Source organism: Rhincodon typus, chromosome 33, assembly GCF_021869965.1.
Source record: "Rhincodon typus isolate 14 chromosome 33, sRhiTyp1.1, whole genome shotgun sequence".
Classification (NCBI taxonomy): domain Eukaryota; kingdom Metazoa; phylum Chordata; class Chondrichthyes; order Orectolobiformes; family Rhincodontidae; genus Rhincodon; species Rhincodon typus.
The window spans coordinates 33828305-33849379 of NC_063364.1; the positions used below are offsets into that span (position 1 = coordinate 33828305).

Here is a 21075-nt window from a genome sequence, read left to right on the forward strand (position 1 = left end):
GAGGAGCAGGAAAGCTGACGTTTTGGGCCTAGACCCTTCTTCAGGCCTGAAACGTCAGCTTTCCTGCTCCTCTGATGCTGCTTGGCCTGCTATGTTCATCCAGCTCTACACCTTGTTATCTCAGATTCTCCAGCATCTGCAGTTCCTACTATCTCTGACCCTTTGATCTTTTCCTTATAAATTCTGTGTCTGATACTACCTCTCTCAATAACACCTGAAGAAGGAGTAAGACTCCAAAAGCTTGTGTTTTCACATAAACCTGTTGGACTGTAACCCGTGTTGTGTGATTTCTGATTTGATCTTATAAAGGTTTATAAAATCATGAGGGACATAGATAAGGTGAACAGCAAGGGTTTTTTCCCTAGGTGGAGGAATTTAAAACCGGGGCATATTTTTAAGGTGAGAGGAGAACGATTTAAAAAGGAAATGGGGGCAACTGTTTTATACAGCGAATGGTTCACATGTGGAAGAACTCCAGAGAAAGTCGTGGTTGCAGTTATGATTACAACATTTAAAAGAAATTTGGATAAGTTCATGAATAAACACACATAGAAACACATAGATAGGAAAGGTTTGGAGGGAAATGGGCCAAACACAGGCAAGTTGGACTAGTTTCGTTTGGGAACACGTTTGTTGTGGACTATTTGGACTGAAGGGTCTGTTTCCATGCTGTATGACTCTATGAGAGGCTGGAAGGCTGGGACTTTTTTCACTAGAGCATAGGAGGTTGAGGGGAGATCTTGTAGAGGTTTATAAAATCATTAGGTGCATAGATAAGGTGAATAGCAAAGATCTTTTCCCTAGGTTGGGTGAGTTCAAAACTAAGGGGCATATTTTTACAGCGAGAGGAGAAAGATTTAAAAGGGACCTCCGGGGCAACTTTTTTTCACAAAAAATGAACTGCCAGAGGAAGTGGTGGATACAGGTACAGTTAAAACAGTTGAAAGACATTTGGACAGGTATATGAACAGGGAAAGGTTAGAGCGATATGGTCCAAGTGCAGGCAAGTGGGACTAGTTTAGTTTGGGAAACTTGGTCGGAATGGACAAGTTGGACCGAAGGGTCTGTTTCCATGCTGTATCACTCTATGACATGAACTATTCACTCTGGGCAGACCTTTTCGTCCTGAGAGGTAGTGCGAAGGGAAACAGTTGAGTGAGTTTGCCCTGGAGGGAAACTCCTGACCTCTCGCACCTCTGCGATTAAGTTGTTGGACGAACAGGTTCTTGGGGGATTTTCTTAACTCGCCAGCAATTAAGGTCCTCAAATGGCCAATTCATGACTTTGTAATGAACTCAACTTGTTACTTTCCAATCACTTTCTCCCTGGCATATGAGATAGCTGGCTAGCTTCCTGACTGGCAAACAATAGTGACCTGTCTGTCAAATTACAGGGGGCCTCCAAATACCCCAATCTGGGGGCAATTGATGAGGCATAGACAGCAGGCAAGAGAGTGGCCTCTGAAAGTCAATGCCTCGGCTTTTGCCTCTCATCCCTTTCCTCCTAATCCCCATCACATGAGAAAAAGTTAAAAGACTTACTTTTCACTGCTTCATTCCTTGAGTAGGATGTCTGAACTGTGAACTTTAGGACCCAGAAGGTGCCACCCTCTGGCTGGCCTTTTCTGGCAATACAGGTACCAGTGTGAAGGCCTGTGATAGGGCAAGGTACTTGCCTCACTGGCCTGCCAGTGCTTGATGAGCTGGTTAGCAGCTGATGCAATGAATTAACTCGTCAGTTGGGGTGACCTGTTAGTTACTACTTGTCATAGTCACTCCACACTCATAAGAAAAATATTGGAAAATCATCCCTTCTGTTTCTCTCTCCATGGATGTTGCCAGACATGCTGAGTTTTCCAGCAGTTTCGCGTCGACTTTCAAGCCTCTACGGTTTGTTGCTTTTAAGAGAAAGGAGGGTGCAGATTTGTTTGCACATACAGTTTGCATATTTGACATAGCATTGTCATCACTGCAAGTTCAGTGTAATTCTGTCCCACATAACTGTCTACTGCTCTTGTTGTTCTCTGTGCATGTGGTTGAAGTCCATGACTGTTGGATTCATGCCTCCATGAGGCTGAGCAGGTAGCTGGACTCTGGCAGTCCTCCGAGTGCCAATGGCCAGGGGAGTTTCTTCCTTGATCAGCTGCGGAGTTATCACAGTGAAGTGCTCACCAGATTGTGGTCCCACACTTTCTCTGCCTGATATTCCCACCCAAGAGTCAATATCTGAGCAAGCCTTGCTAATGCTTCCTCTGAAGCCTCAGCACTCTCATCCTCAGAGATCAAGGTGGTGGCTTATGGGAGATCTGAACATTTCATCACAGCGGTAATGGATCTGCTAGTGATACCTGCTAGACAAGAGAGAAGGAGTTGTAGCAGTGGTTAGAGTGGTGTGCAAAAAATGACACTGACACGGACCCTTGCAAGTGCCCCTTCAAGCTGCTCACCGTCCTGAATTGAACGTACATCACTGTTCCTTCAGTGTGCCTCGGTCAGAATCCTGAAACTCCCTCCCTAATTGCATTATGGGTGTATCAACAACAAACGGATTGTAGTGGTTCAAGAAGGCAGCCCATCACTATCACTGCGGGGGGACACTGCCACAAAACAGCTTTCATTTTGTTAATACACAACTTTTCCTAAATTGTCTTAGCACTTTAACTTAAAATGCTTTAAAAAATGATTTTATTTTAATATATTTATCAAGCACAATGCATTATGTTGGAATTAAGTTCTGTTCTAGTTTTTTTTGTAATTCTTGTGACTTCTATTTTACAAGTGTATGTTACACTGTTGCTTTCTTACCTAATGGTAATTTCCTTGATTAACTTTATAATGATTTCTTATGAGACAACCTAGGCTATATAAATTCAACACAATGACCAGGTTTAACTCTTGGTGATATGGCCAAATGTGAATTCTAATGAAGCACTGATTCCTGACTACCTGGGGAACAATGACATCTATTTCTGCCCTTTCAAAGTGACTGACATCATCAGGAACCAGTCAGGAATTAACTGGAAATATATACAGTAAAGTAAACATAAATACATTTAGACAACCTACCCAAATCCAAAAGCAAAATGCTGCGGATGCTAGAAACTGAACTCTATACTTCTAATCTAGTTAGGCTCATGCTCCTTTAGGTTAGACCTGTGATAGTAGAAGTGCAAGGACAATGTCACATTTGTCACCTGATGTGGCTCTCCTTCATATGTTTATAATTGATTTATGCATTTTTCATCAGGACTTGTAATTTTAGATTATCTGTATATCAGTCCTTCATTATTTAAGAATACATGTACCAACTAACTTGACTACATGTGCATAGAATTTGAGACATCGTAGCAGTGAGCATGATGTGGTGGAATGGATACTTTGGGCTTTGGTCGCTAAAGTCCACCACTACTAGGGTTTTCTTTTAATCATGTCTCAGTCTGTTGTAAACTAATTGATAAAGTTTGATTGCTGTGATTTAGTTAACAGTGCTATTATCATTGTAACAAGATCAACTCTAGCCTTTTGTCATCTTGCAATTCATCTTTTTAAGCATATAATCTGCAGGCTAAGATCTAGTGATATGCACTTTCTTTCTTGTTTTCCAGGGAGAAGATTGCTCCTTGCCATGCCTTCCTGGTAAATATGGAGCCAACTGTTCATCTACTTGTCGATGCAAACATGGTGGTACTTGTTCTCCTATTCATGGCTCCTGTATTTGTAAAGCAGGTAGAGACATCTAGTCTATTGTGACCTTAACTTGTTTTTTGATACTTTTAGCCACAATTTGGTTTAGATTCTGTTCTTAACAAGGTGAGGGATGTTAATACCACACCGGGATGGAACTATTTTCCTTGTGCTTAAAACAAGAGGAATATTGAACAAATAGCTATTTGTGTTCTTTAGTATATAACTGTGAGCTGAGATTATTGTTGCTGTTACAAGATTCTTTATGTAAAGTGAAATGACTGTAAGCCATCAGAAAAAGAATTATATAGTCATAAAAACCAGAAGAACTGCGGATGCTGTAAATCAGGAACATAAACAAAGTTGGTGGAAAAGCTGAGCAGGTCTGGCAGCATCTGTGAAGGAGAAAACAGAGTTAACGTTTCGGGTCCGGTGACCCTTCCTCAGAATTATACAGTCATCTCAACTATATCAAGAGCTTGTATATGTATATTGCTGCTAATATAGAAAATGCCCACCGTTCTCTGAGATGTTTGAGGAAATGATTGGAACAAAATAGGGAAGGAAGGGCAAGCTTTGGAGTAGCAGAATAGTCAGCGAGATATACAGCACAGAAATAGATCCTTCGGTTCAACTCGTCCATACCAACCAGATATCCTAAATTAATCTAGCCGCATTTGGCCCATGTCCTTCTAAATCTTTCCCATTCATATACCCATCCAGATGCCAAAAAATGTTGCAATTGTACCAGCCTCCACCACTTCCTCTGGCAGTTCATGCAGCACTCTCTGCCTGAAAAAGCTGCTCCTTATTCCGCTTTTAAATCTTTCCCCTCTCACCTTAAACCTATGCCCTCCAGTTTTGGACTTCCCTACCCTGGGGAAGAGCCTTGAATATTCACCCTATCGATGCCACTCATGATTTTATAACATTCTCGGTGATCATCCTTTTTAAAAGCAAAGGAAGAAGAATGGTTTAGTTGGAGCTGCCAGAGGATATGTCAAGATGGTTATTTACTTTGCCACAATAGTGGGATGAAGGGCCAATGAAATGGGAGGAGCAAAAAAATTTTAATTTTTAATGTTTGGGAACTGGCAACCAATTTCGTTTGGCTGCTTTTATTGTCACTGCAACTGCAAAGGCACACTCACTGCCATACAGTTGGAGTGTCAATGACATCACTGCTAGTGAAGCTGCCGTGAGATTCCTGCATCAAAGAGTAGGAGATAAAAATTTAGGTTTTGTTTTTCAAATGTTTTATGTGAGTTCAAATCCTGCAGTTGTGTTTTACTCACTGCACCACTCCTGAACCCTCACTGGCTCCCTCCTGCTCACCGTTGTACAGCCCCACTGTTCACCATCTCTGGGAGAAGGGCAACAAGATGACGAGTTGGAGAGAGACACAACAGGATGGGAGCAGAGCAACCAATAGTGAAGTGAGAGGGGCACCAAACGGGGGCAGTAATGCCGAGTGAAACGGAGTGGCAAGCAAGAGAGCTGGGCTCCAGGTATGTCTGTGAATGGAGGAAGGATGGCAAGAGCTCCTTAGTCACCAGTGGCATCACATACACATGGTCAATCAGCACAGGTCCAGGCTGTAGCTGTATATCAGTGACATCAACAGTGCCAATTTGCTCTGCCAGTGCATTGGCAGAAGATAAAGCAATTTAGTTTAGCAAAGATACAAATGTGCACGAATGGAAGGTAGCTCAGGACAAGATACAGCTGACATTTTCAATTAGTTGGAAGTTATGATGGGTGAAACGTGGGAAGGCAGTGAGCAGCATATTACAGAACAGAATATATTTTTGGAGATAGTAGGAACTGCAGATGCAGAGGCCCAAAACGTCAGCCTTCCTGCTCCTCTGATGCTGCTTGGCCTGCTGTGTTCATCCAGCTCTACACCTTGTTATCTCAGAATATATTTTTATCGTTGCTTTCTAGCTGACCAACAAACAAGGAACATGTGCACACTTTTCTGCTAACCTCAGAATACTCTGCCATCCTTCTGGGCTAGTGGTCCTGGTATAGACCCTTTCAATAAGGCTTCTTCAGGCACCCCACCACTGAAGTACATAAACAATCATAAGCAACTGAATGAGTCTGGGAACACCTCCCATTGAAATGAGAAAACTGAGATGTGCACATTTCAGGCATTGATTTCGTGACAGTACGTGAGAAAACCTCGGGAAATTATGGGCAGTGTGGGGATCTTACTTGATAGATCGTCAGTGCCAAATCCTTATTACAGTTGCTAAATAGACTGAAGGAAGAAATCTCTCCTGTTGATTCTTAATCTGACAAAACTACGATAATGGTTTCAGTGACAAAAGGATTAAGTTAGGTTAGAAGCAATGTTTTGAAAGTTTTTATAAAAAACCATTGAGGTGACGACTGGGAGGCAAATCTCTAAATTTTCATATTTTTCCCCATCTTTGGAAGTCTCTATAATAATTCCTGAATTCTGTTAATTGTCCTGTATCCAGAACTTCTGTGTTTCCCCCATTTTGAAGTTGAGATTGTTTTATTCATGAATAAAACAAAGTTTATGCTTGTTTTACAATATCCTCAATGCAAAACATTTCATGTATATTAAAAAATGCATGAGTTGAGCACACTGATAAAGCGTTAACTCCAACAAGAAAATTGTTAACTTTAGAAATGTCTTCCCTTTGCTGGTTATCAACTTGAAATGTCAGTTAATAGGATTAAGTGTTTCTAGCTAGCTGAAAGAATCTTCAAATATATGGTTTGTGTTTTAGGTTGGCAGGGAGTGGACTGCTCAATCCCTTGTTCCAGTGCTACATGGGGGCTTTACTGCAACAATAGCTGTACCTGTGTCAATGGAGCAGCTTGTAATCCAGAGGATGGCTCCTGCACATGTTCCCCAGGCTGGCATGGAAAAGATTGTGACCAGCCATGTCCGGTAAATGCTGTTGTTGTATTCTGTTTTCTTATCTTCTCTTGCAAGTTATTTTATTTTCACCATTTTTCCTTCAGCTGTAAACCACTTCCCAAATAATCTCCCTATACCTATAACAATGTAACTATGGAACTCATTGCTAGCATGTACACAAGACAGCATCTTAAATATGATTTACCATATGACTTAACTTTTTTCCAAAACATTTCCACTTGGTCCTTTCCCACCTGAGTTTGAGAAATCATCCTAATAGATGTGCACCTAAAACCCCCAAGTCCAGCTACAAAGGGGCCATGGAGTGCAACTCCACAGTTCCCTGAAAATGTCCAAAACAAGTGAATAAGGTGGTAAAGAAAGCATATGGCATGCTTGCCTTCATCTTTTGTGGCACTGAGTATAAAAGTTGGCAAGTCATATTGCAGCTGTGTAAAATTTTGGTTAGACAACATTTGGAATATTATGTGCAGTTCTGATCCTCACACTATAGTAAGGATGTGGCAGCTGTGGTGAGGGTGCAAAAGAGGTTTTACCAAGATGTTGCCTGGATTGAAGTATATTAGCTACAAACAGCGGTTGAACAAACTTGGATTGTTTTCACTAGAGAGTCAGAGGCTGAGGGGCAACCTAAAGAAGTATATAAATTTACACGAGGCCAAAGTAGGGTGTATATAGTCCAAATCTTTTTTCCAGGGTGGCAATGTCAAATACAAGGGAACATACATTTAAGATGGAAGGGGGAAAGTTTAAAGGAGATGTGCAAGGCCAGCTTTTTACACAGAGGATGGCAGGTGCCTGGAATGTACTGCCAAGGGAGGTGGTAGACGCAGATGTGATAGCAACAATTAAGAGGCCTTCAGACAGACACATGAACAGGTAGGGAATAGAGGGATATTCCATCTGCAGGCAGATGGGATTAGTTTAAAATGGCATCATGATTGGCAATGGGCTTGTTCCTGTGCTGTTCTATGTTCTACATACCTTATCCAGGCACCTCCTGTTCCCCACAGCCAGCAGAGCAGGTGAGTGTTTTCTTTGGCTTATCAGGCATCTTCTGGAAAACAATGTTCAAAGTTAATTTACTTTTTTTTTAGAAAATAGTGTATTTCTGTTTACAGATTAATTTAATACAATAGAAAATGATTGTGCTATTGCTGAGAATACAATCAAAATGGGCATTAGCAGTCTGTTTCAGGGTATAAATAATCTAACCATCTGTAAGATGTATCAACAAATATTGAACTGCAGGAATTGTGCATTTAGAACCATTCTTTTCTTTTGCTTTCTAGGATGGAACATATGGTCTGAACTGTAGCAGACATTGTGACTGCTGTCATGCAAGTAGTTGTGACCCAATCACTGGATTCTGTCACTGTGTAACGGGTTGGACTGGTAAATATGAGAAGCATGAAATTTATCAAATATTATTTTGGTTTCTGCTCATCTCCTCCCTATATCCTGTCCTTATTCCTTTCAGACTCTGAATTACATTGATCCTTTGTGCAGAGAGCAGCCTGACTTCCTGTTGCAGTGTGTAGCTTTCTGTCTGTCGTTTACTTATGCTTATTTGCTTATTTACTTATTTGCTTTTGGAAGCTGTGATATATCTACGAAAGGTCTGTCCTCTTTTTGACTTCTTTCTGTTCAGTAAGTAAACTCTCCCTGTGCATATGGGACCTATAGAAGTAACAATTTCAGTTGTGATATGGCTGAGAAAGCTTACTGTAAAGAGCACTGAGTTGAACATTTTAATGGAAAAGTTTTAATGTGTACTGAAATGTTGGGCAAAATCTTCCATTCCAGTGTGCAACTTGACTGGTCAATGTGAAAGTGTGTTTCTCTTCCTGTTGGGAGGGTTTTTTTTTCTCATGCTACTACTCAGTTGTTACCTCATGTGCAATCACGAGGGTGATGACACATATAATGGAAGATTGGGCAGGAGGTCAGTGCCATCAGTGTTACTTTTACAGTATTGAAGGTCCTAACCCTGAACAATCTTAATCATACATGGCTAAGATCAAAGCAGTGGCTATTCACTCCAGAGTCCAGGAAGATGATCACTTCACTTCAAACCAAAACATAAATTGCTGTAGAAACTCAGTAGGTCTGGCAACATCTGTGGAAAGAAAGCAGAGTTAGCATCTCGAGTCTAGTGACCCTTCTGTTCTGAAACGTTAACTCTGCTTTATCGCCACAAATCACCTAGCCTGCTGCATGCCAATTCTGTGCAGTCATGATTGTGAAGGCATGTATTGCTATGTTGTGAAGAAATTAATTGGGAAGCGAAACTTAACTCTGGCAAGTTGGCCTTTTAATGAGCATCAAGAAGCTGCACTGACCTTTAAAGTTCAGAGAACCTCATTGCATATTTTCATCCCACCATCAGAAATCTTGGTTTGGCCTTTCTCCCAGTTAGTTTTTACCATCCACCTTGATTTCTGCTCTATGGTACAGCACAAGATGCCACCAATGTCACTACCCTTGTATTCTCCCAATCCTATTATATCAGTTCTGCATTTTAGATGAAACCCCCATCTCAGGACCAGAAATAAATTCCAATGTAGTTGAATCCCTCCCAAGAAAAAAAGTTGAGATGTAGATCTCATTGCTATTTCTTATTATCCTTTTTTTATTCGTTCATGGAATATCTGTCAGTATTTAAATGCCCATCCCTAATTTCCCTGAATTGGTATGGTTTGCTTGGCGATTTCAGGTGTCAGTTAAGATTCAATCACATTGCTGTCGATTTGAAGCCACATGCAGGCCAGACCAGGTAGGGACAGTAGATTTCCCTCCCTAATGGACACTAATGAACCAGTTGAGTTTTTATGACAACATTAGGTATTTTGATCACCATTAAGTTAGCTTTTAATTCCAGATTTTGGTTGAATTCAAACTTCACCATCTACTGTGATGAAATTTGTACCCTTATCCTCAGAACATTAGAGGCTAGGATTCTAGATTATTAGTGCAGTGATATTACCACTATGCCACTTCAATTAGAAATTCCTCTTCCTTGTCACTCCACTTTGCAAACTATTCCTTGAGTGAGAAGGTGAACAAGTGGCTTGCTCCCAGCCTGTTCCTAACCATCATCCTGTCCCTGGTCCTCCTTTTGATTCACTGAATGACAGATGTCCGAGAAGTAAAAGCAGAAAGGTTGAGAAAAATGTCAATATGCAGGTGAGCTAGCATCTGAAATAAGAAAACTGAAGTTAGTCTGTTGCCTAGGATTAACCTGTATTTTGTTTTTACAGTTGTAAATGGATCTCCAGCATTTTCTGTCTTTGGGCATGACCCATTAACATGTTGATTCTAAAACCAATTTATCATTCATGTTGTTTCACTAACTTTGAAGTCAGATTATTTTACTTCTACTTATATTTTTATGTACTTTGAAAGGTTATTAATTCTTAGATTGACTAACAGCCCAGGAGTGATTAAGAAAGGATTTTTGGTGCTGTTGCATGTTGTTATTGCACCATTTAGGATGTGTTTCTGATGTTGACATATGGGGCAAAATATTCGCAGCCCCTAAACGTTACAGGCGATGGTGAGAAACTTTGGTAGAACAGATTAGCTGTCAAGTGAGGCCCTTCTCGACATGAGACCAAGTAGTCACGTTTTCCACTCAAGTGCTAGACTTCAATGAGGTTCTTCTAGTGTGCAGTGAGAGGCTTATCAAAATGAATTATCACTTATTATCAACCTCATTATTATCTAATTTCACTTCATTAAAATGCATTCTGTCAACTGCTGGCTAGAAACTAGATGCTGAGACTTCCTGATATGAAAGTCACAGCAGATACCTGGCAACTCCAGCTCACCGCTTTCTCCTCCAGACCTTCATCTCAGACACCTGGTGCCAACATTTCAGGGAGTGCTCCATAGGCTGCGGCCACACAAACCCTATGTCCACAGATCTCATATTTGACACACTGCAGCCTCACAGCACAATTCTAATCCACTTACCATACACGAGGACAAGACCAGGCTGCCAGCTATTGACACGATATGTAGCTGGGGGTCAAAGACCAGTGACAGGGGTGTCAGGCTACTGTGGTGAGTAAACTGGGAGGTTCAGGCTGGCATCAGACAAGAAGGACACCATAGGTGTGAGTTTGTGACGATAGCACAAGAAAACCCACTAGGCCTCACAAAGAGATACTCTTCATGAAACTCAATAAAACTGACATTCAGCCAATTTCTGGTAAAATTCATGCCGTAGTTTTAATTTTTTGCACTGTCACTGAAATTACAGAGCTGGAAATTTAAATCTGCTCTATGACAAATTATTAAAGTGTTGTATTTTGGTACTGCATTTATACTGAAGCCTAGCTTCAAGATACCAGTCAAATACTGCTGCAGAGACATGGAAACTGCGCCATGTAGGGCAGTGGGGAGCTTTAAATATCCTTTGATAAAGAAAATGTCTGCATAACAATTAAAAGACTGAAATAAGAGCTTGATATCATATATAGATAACAAGGTTTAGAGCTGGATGAACACAGCAGGCCAAGCAGCATCAGAGAAGCAGGAAAGCTGACATTTTGGGCCTAGACCCTTCACGTCAGCTTTCCTGCTCCTCTGATGCTGCTTGGCCTGCTGTTTTCATCCAGCTCTAAACCTTGTTATCTCAGATTCTCCAGCATCTGCAGTTCCTACTATCTCTTGATATCATACAAGCAGAGTTTGTTATAAAAGCCTAGGCCATTAGAAATAGGTTCAGAGATAGGCAGCTCATCCTCTCACGCCTGCTCCACTATTCATTAAGATCTTGGCTGATTTGACACTCCTCACATCCACTTTCCTGCCCTTTCCCCATAACCTCTGAAGCTAGGAGGACCCAGTGAAGAAATGCTTATCTTTACTAAAGTTTGAACTATGATATGTAGTAAAATGGAACTTCTGGCGTGGATGATACAGAACTAAGTAACCAGTCTAATGTATAATAAGAGGATTTTTGTATGATTCTACAAAGCATTCCAGAAGAACAGAACTTTCTCTTTTTCAGTCTGATTCTTCAGGAATGTAAAATGTTTTGTGATGATTGATATTGAATTCATTGTTTGTTCATCTGTTTCATTGGTTCTCCATTGCCTTTTTTCTCAATGGAATATCCTCCTGCCATGAGATTCACTAGATGGGTGTCCACGCTTGCATACTTGCAACAGGCATGTGCTATTGTTGCTTGATGGCCAGCTGTAAGGAGATGTACAAGAGGGTCTGGGATGACTGACTCTCTGATTTTCCTACCTCTGGTGAATAGACTCCTGGCATGAAGAATACACCATGTGGAAGATCTCAGGTGCACACATGTCTCCTACTGTTCTGTGCTGCAATACATGCATAACCATCTGGTCCTGGAATCATTTGATTTGCAGAATGTAATATTTCTGTAAAATTGTGTTGGTGGAAGGAAAAAAGATAATCTGAGGGTTGGAACCTAATTTTCATCTCTACTTCTGTAAAGAATATTTACATTTTTTTTTCTGTGCAGTTCCAAAGAAGAAAGCTACATGCTTGATCAGGTCTCTCACGGGTAGGAAGGATCAGATGCACTTTCATTTTAAAAACTTCTAGCTTTTGACCTTTGCTAACCTGAATATAGAATTCTGTTTCATATGTATTGCTAGATCTCGCACTTTTTCTGACTACTGTCATTTCTCATAGATTTTCAATGTAACACAGCCCTATTTTAAAATAGGTCTTTCTCTCTTATCTCAGTAAGGCTTGGGCTGGATGATTAATTGGGCATATTAAAAAATTCTCTCTTTACTCTCTTAAAATGAGCCTCTTTCTGCATTTGAAAGGACAGTATGTTTCAGTAAAGCAGCAAGATGAGAAGAGCTGAAGTAGGGGAGGAGAATGCAATCAATTCAGATGTCCAACTGGTAGTGGGCAGAACCTACTGTCTTTTTTATTATAATAGATGAAAGGTTTTTTGCTGTATCAATTATAATTGTTCTTGGTGAAATAACATTCATGTTTTAACGTAATTTATGAAGGGGGTTGCAAAAGTACAGCAACAGAAGGTCCATAATTTGTCAGTAATTGGCAATTGATTAGAAATCTCACTCCAACACCATAGCCTTGTTTCTGTTTCAACATGCTGCCCTTTTTTTCAATTCCATTGAATACCTAGTTTCAGTTGCTTTATCGCTTGGAGGGACAGTTGGAAGTTGAATTATTACCAAATGTTCCAGAGGGAGGGGCTTAGATGAAGGTCTGAGAATAGATTGTCCACCTACCACCTTGACTGCAAGATGTCTTTGACCAAAAGGGACCAGAAAGGAAACAAAATGAAACATCAATGAACCAGACGTTATGGGAAACGGAAATACCATTCCGATTTAATAGAGACAGTGCTGAGGTTGGGGTTTGAGCATATTGTTGGAAATGTATCCTTGATCTAAGATAGAAACTTTGTGTGAATGCTGATTGGCATGAACAAAGCTTGCCCATTGCCTATCACTGACATTCCTCAACTAGTGGACCTAAAAACAATTGAAATGAAATGGGAAAAACTGAATGTACTTCTCAACTCAGTGTTACTTCCAAAGCTGCGACATTGACTATTCACAGATTTCCTTACTGACTTACTTGCACACTGCATGTAATTGCAGTGTACCTTAAGCACATGCAAGTCAAATATTGTTTTCAAAATACTTTGGATGTTTGAAGTCTAAAATAAAAACAGAAATAGTGCGAGAAATACTCAACTATTCAGGCAGCATTTGTAGAGACAGAATTCACATTTCAGATGGATGATCATTCATCAGAGATTAAAGGTGATTGGCCTGAACTATTAAGTGTTTCTCTCCAAAAATTGTTTAGTTTGTGATGGTGCGAGCAAAGAATTCAGCACAATACACAGATGTAATAACTTTTAATCAAGAAAGATGTGACAGCATTTGATAGAATGCTGTTTGAAAGAAAAAAGACAATTTCTGCATCATGACCAGAAGGCATTCCAAAGCATTTTACAGCCAATCAAGGGGTTTTAAAGTGTAGTCGTTGTTAAGAAATGCTGCAGCCAGTTTATGCACTGTGCAATAATGTCAACTGTCCCTTAAGTCATAGATGACATCTACCCAGGACCCTATGTTTCTGCTCTAGGTCTTCATGTGACTGAACAGACCAATTGTTGTTGCAAATCTTTAAGCACGTAGGACATCCCACAAAATAATGGGACCCAGATTTGCTTCCTTTTCTCTCCTCTGCCATTGCTCTATCACATCATTGAAACTTTGGGCACAAAATATGAAGCAGCTTAATGAACAAGTTGCAATTTTAAACAATTGGATAGTCATTAATGTCATTGGTGCCATATTTCAAGGACAATTCAGAATATCTTTGATTATTTATTGGTCGTCCTAGAATTCTGGCTATTTGAGAGTTGACCCCATTGGGAGAGGTTTTTTTTTCATTCATCAAGATAGACACAGAGGAAATGTGTAACCACCAGACAAAAGGGGATCAGGTAGATAGGGCATTCCTCCAAGTGCAATTCTTGCAAACCATTTCTTGGCCTTGGAAAATGGTGAGAGTGGTTCCTCTGCAGATGCCAGCTGGAACCAAGGCCTTAGCAATGTCAATGGTCCAACTGCTTAGTGAAGGGAGGAAGGGAGGCAAGGAAGAAGTGTAGGACAATAATGGTCAGGGATTCACTAGTGAGAAGTGTAGGTGGGTGCTTTTGCTGTTGTAGGAATGACTCCAGGACAGTATTTTGCCTGTTGGCTGCAAGGATCACGAATGTTACAGAACAGCAACAGGGAGTTCTGAAGAGGGAGGTTAAACATCCAGCGGTTCCTGGTGGGACCAATGACACGGAGGGGGGAGAAAAGAAGAAATGAAGTCCTGCATGGAGACGTTAGGATTTCAAAGGTATTAAGCACTGGATTATTCCTGGTGTCATGCAGTAGTGGGTATAGGAATAGAAGGATAGAAAGATGATTCAGGAGGGAGGACTGAGGCATGGGATTGTTTCTGGTGGAGGTGGGAACTATACAGATTCGACGGTTTGCAACTGAACAGGACCAACATGGTTGCAGAGAGGTTTGTTAAAGATATTGGGATGGATTTGAACTACATTGGCAGAGGGATAAGGTCCTGACAAGTTGCTCGGAAAGAATAAAAGCTGAGATGGAATTAATTTTAAAATGTGAGCAGATGAATCCACAACACAGAAACAACAGGCCAGCTAATACAGAAGTGAGTTTAGCAACACTAAAATAAATATATTTTGATACAAGGAGCTTGAAGAATAAGATGAGCTAAGGGTTCATACAGGCACATTGGGAGTATGATATCAAAACTGAGACTTGGCTGATGGATGAGTAGTGCAACATTCTGGTTATAGGGTATTCAGATGAGATAGAATGAATGAATGATTTTATTGTCACATGTATTTTACACTGAGTAAAACAGTAAAATACAGTGAAAGGCTTTTCCACTGTTGCCATGACCCAGAGTCATTGTGAATAGTTCTAAGAATAAGAAACAAAAAAGAAAGATCGAACTTAAAAAGAGTCCATCAGTCCTGAAAGCAGGCTAGGAGGGGGAATTTGCAAAATTGATCAAGGAATTAATTTGAGCAGTGAGGAGGGATGATATCGTTGATGGATCATCAAATAAGTCCACATGAGTGGAAGGAAAGAAGCACTAAAGGGGCAAATATGCTTGAGGTAATAGGCTCCCAAACAGTTAAGGAAAGGTAGAAGTGTAGGAATAAATAAGGCAGCAATAGTAGGGGATTTTAGCTACCCAGGTATTAACTGGGATAGTTTTAGTGCACACAATAGTGAGGAATCAAAATTTGTAAACTGCAGAAGAATTATTTCAGCCAGTATGTAGAAGGAGGAGGTAGTGCTGGATCAGATATGCATAAGTGAGCCAGGGCAGGTGGGAGGCATATAAATGGAGGCATTTATATAGAGAAGTATTTTGGAGTTAGTGACCGTAACTCCGTTAAATTGTTCTACATTGGGAAAAGTCAAACTTTACTTGGATAAGATGATTTGATCAATGTGGATTGTGAGCAACTACTTGTAGTTAAAACTGTGTCAGAGCAGTGGCAGGTATTCAAGGAGGAAATAGCAAGAGTACAAGGCAAATCTGTTCCCGTAAAGACAAAGGTGAGACCAAGACCAGAGGACCCTGGATGTCATGGAACATAACAGTGAGGATTAAGGAAGAAGCTCGTAGCAGATATCAAGGATTCAATATGGCAGAGTCCCTAGAGGGGTATAAAAAGTGCAGGGGAATTTAAAAGTAAATTGGGAAAGCAAAGAAAGTTCATGAGAGAGCATTGGCAGGTGCAATAAAGGAACACCCAAAGGGGTTTTCTAAATACATAAAGCAAGAGAATAACTAAGGAAAGAGTGTGATTCATTGGAGACTATTGAGGTAATCTGTGTGCAGACCCAGAAGGTATGGACACAATTCTCAGTGAATACTTTACATTGAAGGAAAAGGATGAGCTGGCATAGATATTAGCATAGAGGACTGTGAAGTATTAGAGTAAACTAATATATGCAGATGCTGGTGTTGGACTACGGTGGACAAACTCAGAAGTCACACAAGATCAGGTTATGATCCAATGGGTTTATTTGAAATCACAAGCTTTCTTAGCAATGCTCCTTCATCAGGTTACGAGGAGGGAAGCGCACAGGCACAGAATATATAAGCAAAGAAATAAAGATAATTTCAGGTAATTAAGAGTGTCAACCGATAAGTACAAAATGTGTGAGTGGAGTGTCGACAGACTGAATAACAAGTCTTTGCAGATGATCAAAAGTACCAAATGGTGTGTGTAAAGTGTCAACAGCTGAATAACAGGTGGAGGGATGACTTATGAACTGATTAACTAAGTGTTTGTAATTATGTCTCTGCTTTAATTAATTGGATCATAGGCCATCCCTTCATTTGTTATTCAGCTGTTGACACTTTACTCACACCATTTGATATTTTTGATCACCTGCAAAGACTTGTCATTCAGACTGCCAACACTGAACTTAGAGCTTTGATTAGTACTTGGAACTATGATATTATTGTGATTACAGAGACTTGACTGAAAGAGGGACGGGACTGGCAGCTAAATGTCCCAGAATTTAGATGTTTCAGATGTGATGGAAAGGGATGTATAAGGGGTGGGGGAGTTGCATTACTGGTAGAGGGGTATCTCCCAGCTTTACTGAGGGAGGATACATCAGAGGACTTGTGCAGAAAGGTAATATAGGTAGAATTCAGGAATAAGAAGGGTGAAATCGTGATGCTGGGGTTAAATACAGGTCTCCCAACAGCCACCAGGAGATAGAGGAGAGCATATGTAGACAGATTTTGGAAAGCTGTAAAAACGGCAGAGTTGTGGTGGGTGATTTTTAACTTTCCCTATATTGACTGGGACTCATTTTGTGCTAGGGGCTTGGATGGATCAGAATTTGTAAGGACTATTCAGGAGGGTTTATTGACATAGTATGTAAACAGCCCAACCAGGGAACGGGGTTATACTGGACCTGGTTTTGGGAAATGAGCCTGGCCAGGTGCGTGAAGTTTCAGTGGGGGAGGATTTGGGGAATAGTGACCATAATACCGTGAGTTTTAAGATACTCATGGATAGGGATAACAGCAGTCCTCTGGTGAAGGTGTTAAATAGGGAGTAGGTAAACTACAACAATATGAGGCAGGAATTGGAGAATTTTGATTAGAGGCAGCTGTTTGAGGGTAAATCTACATCAGACATGGAGTATTTCAAACAGCAGTTGATGAGAGTTCAGGAGCGGCACGTTCCTGCAAGAATGAAGGATAGATATGGCAAGTTACGTGAAACTTCGATGACCAGGGATGTTATGACCTTAGTTTAAAGGAGAAGGGAAGCATATGTAAGGTCTAGGAGGATGGGAACTGAAGAAAAACATAATATAGAACATAAGAACCAGGAGTAGGCCATCTGGCCCTTTGAGCCTGCTTTGCCATTCAGTAAGATCATGGCTGATCATTTCATGGCCTCAGTTCCATTTATCCACCCTCTCACCTGACCCTTAATTCCCTTACTATTTAAAAAATAATCTAACATAGCTTTAAAAACATTCAATGAAGAAGCCTCAACTACTTCACTGGGCAGGGAATTCCACAGATTGACAACATTTTGAGTGAAGACATTCCTCCTCAATTCAGTCCTAAATCTGGTCCCCCAACTTTTGAGTATGCCCTCTTGTTCTAGTTTCACCCGCCAGTGGAAACAACCTCCCTGCTATCTATTCCCTTCGTAATTTTATATGTTTCTATAAGATACCCATCATTCTTCTAAATTCCAATGAATATAATCCCTGTCTATTCAGCCTCTCCTCGTAAGCCAACCCTCTTAACTCTGGAATCAATCAGGTGAATCTCCCCTGCACCCCCTGAAATGCCAGTACGTCCATTTTCCAGTAAAGAGACCAAAACTTCATGCAGTACTCCAGGTGTGGCCTCACCAGCACCCTATATAGCTGCAACATAACCTCCCTGCTTTTAAACTTAATTCCTCTAGCAATGAAGGACAAAATTCCATTTGCCGCCTTAATTTACCTTTTGTACCTGCAAACCAACCTTCTGCAATTCGTGCACAAGGACACCCAGGTCCCTCTGCATAGCAGCGTGCTGCAATTTTTTACCGTTCAAGTAATAACCCCTTTTACTGTTATTCCTACCAAAATGGACGACTTCACATTTATCAACATTGAATTCCATCTACCAGATGTTTGCCCACTCACTTAAACTATCAATATCCCTCTGCAAACTTTCCAAATCCCCTACACACTTTGCTCTACCACTCATCTTAGTGTCGTCCGCAAACTTTGATGCACTACACGTGGTTCCCAACTCCAAATCATCAATGTAAATTATAAATAATTGCAGTCCCAGCGCTGATCCCAGAGGCACACCACTAGCCACTGTTCACCAACCAGAAAAACACACTTTTATCCCCACTGTTTGTTTCTTGTTAGTTAACCAACCCTTGATCCATGTAAATACATTTCCTGTAACACTGTGCACCTTTATCTTATGCAGCAGCCTTTTGTGCAGCGCCTTGACAAATGCCTTTTGAAAATCCAGATACACTACATCTACTGGATCCCCATTGTCCACCGTGCTCGTAATGTCTTTATAGAATTCCAGCAAATTAATCAAGCATGACCTGCATTTCATGAACCCATGCTGCATCTGCCTAATGAGGCAATTTCTATCTAGATATCTTGTTATTTCTTCCTTGATGATAGCCCTTGAAGCGTATAAGGTAAGTCGGAAAGAACTTAAATAAGGAATTAGAAGGGCTAAAGGGGGTCATGAAAAGTCATAAGCAAGCAGGATTAAGGAGAATTCCAAGGCATTTTATACATATATAAAAAGCAAGAGGGTAGCCAGGGAAAGGGTTGGCCCACTCAAAGACAAAAGAGGGAATCTATGAGTGGAGGCAGAAGTGGTAGGTGAGGTCCTAAATTAATATTTTGTGTTGGTATTCACCAAAGAGAAGGAATTTTTGGAGGATAATCTCAGGGAACAGGAAGCCAAATTTCTAAGCCAAGTTGCTATAAAAAAGGAAGAGGTGTTGTACGTCTTAAAAATGGGATCTATCGCAGAATATTGAGGGAAGCACAAGAACTAGGAGCAGGAGTAGGCCGTCTGGCCCTTCGAGCCTGCTCCGCCATTCAATAAGATCATGGCTGATCCTTTCGTGGACTCAGATCCACTTACCCGCGTTCTCACCGTATCCCTTAATTCCTTTATTGTTCAAAAAAAATCTACCTTTTTTTTAAAAGCATTTACTGAAGTAGCGTCAACTACTTCACTGGGCAAGGAATTCCATAGATTAACAACCGTCTGGGTGAAGAAATTCCTTCTCAGTTCAGTCCTAAATCTGCTCCCTCTAATCTTGAGGCTATGCCCTCTTGTCCTAGCTTCACCTGCTAGTGGAAACATCCTCTCTACTTCTATCTTATCTATTCCCTTCATAATTTTATATGTTTCTATAAGATCCCCCCTCAATCTTCTGAATTCCAATGAATATAACCCCAATCTACTCAGTCTCTCCTCATAAGCCAACCCCCTCAACTCCGGAATCAACCTAGTGAACCTCCTTTGCACCCCCTCCAGTGCCAGTACATCCTTTCTCAAGTGAGGAGACCAAAACTGCACACAGTACTCTAGGTGTGGCCTCAGCAGCACCTTGTACAGCTGCAACATAACCTCTCTGCTTTTTATTTCAATCCCTTTAGCAATGAAGGACAAAATTTCATTTGCCTTCCTAATTACTTGTTGTACCTGCAGACCTACCTTCTGTGATTCATGCACAAGGACACCCAGGTCCCTCTGCATAGCAGCACGCTGCAACTTTTTACCATTCAAGTAATAATCCTTTTTACTATTACTCCTACCAAAATGTATGACTTCACATTTATTTACATTGTATTCCATCTGCCAGACCTTTGCCCACTCACTCAATGTATCTATGTTCCTCTGCAAAGTTTCACAGTCCTCTGCACTCGTTGCTTTGCCACTCATCTTAGTGTCATCTGCAAACTTTGACACCCTACACGTGGTCCCCAGCTCCAAGTCATCTATATAAATTGTAAATAATTGCGGTCCCAACACCGATCCCTGAGGCACACCACTAGTCACTGACTGCCAGCTAGAATAGCACTCATTTATCCCCACTCTTTGCTTCCTGTTAGTCAACCAATCCTCTATCCATGCTAATACTTTACCCTTAATGCCATGCATCCTTATCTTATGCAGTAGCCTCTTGTGCGGCACCTTGTCAAAGGCCTTTTGGAAGTCTAGGTACACCATATCCACTGGGTCCCCATTGTCCGCCTTGCTCGTAATGTCTTCATAGAATTCCAAAAGATTTGTCAAGCATGACCTGCCCTTCATGAACCCATGCTGCGTCTGCCCAATGGGACAATTTCTATCAAGATGCCTTGCTATTTCTTCCTTGATAATAGACTCAAGCATCTTCCCCACTACATAGGTTAAGCTAACTGGTCTATAATTCCCCATCTTTTGTCTACTTCCCTTTTTAAACAGTGGCGTCACATTTGCTGTTTTCCAATCTGCTGGGACTGCCCCAGAGTCCAGCGAATTTTGGAAAATTACCGCCAGTGCACCTGCTATTTCTCCCGCCATCTCTTTTAGTACCCTGGGATGCATTCCATCAGGGCCAGGAGACTTATCAATCCTTAGCTCCATTAGCTTGCCCAACACTACCTTTTCCGTAATTATGATTGTTTCCAGGTCCTCACCTACCTTCGTCTCTTTGTCTATTACTGGCATGTTATTAGTGTCCTCCACTGTGAAGACCGATACAAAATACCTGTTCAATGCCGCGGCCGTTTCATCATATCCCATAACTAAATTCCCCTTCTCATCCTCTAAAGGGCCAATGTTTACTTTAGCCACTCTTTTTCGTTTTATATATTTATAGAAACT

At 40.9% G+C, this 21075-nt stretch overlaps 1 protein-coding gene across 1 annotated transcript in view; it reads left to right on the top strand.

Moving 5' to 3' along the window:
• Positions 1-21075, top strand: part of megf11 (multiple EGF-like-domains 11) — a 322648-nt gene that overhangs the window by 258772 nt on the left and 42801 nt on the right. The window contains exons 8-10 of the mRNA XM_048615768.1: positions 3605-3725; positions 6446-6609; positions 7893-7995. Of these exons, the coding sequence (XP_048471725.1) occupies positions 3605-3725; positions 6446-6609; positions 7893-7995 (388 nt within the window). The remainder of the gene's footprint in view (positions 1-3604; positions 3726-6445; positions 6610-7892; positions 7996-21075) is intronic.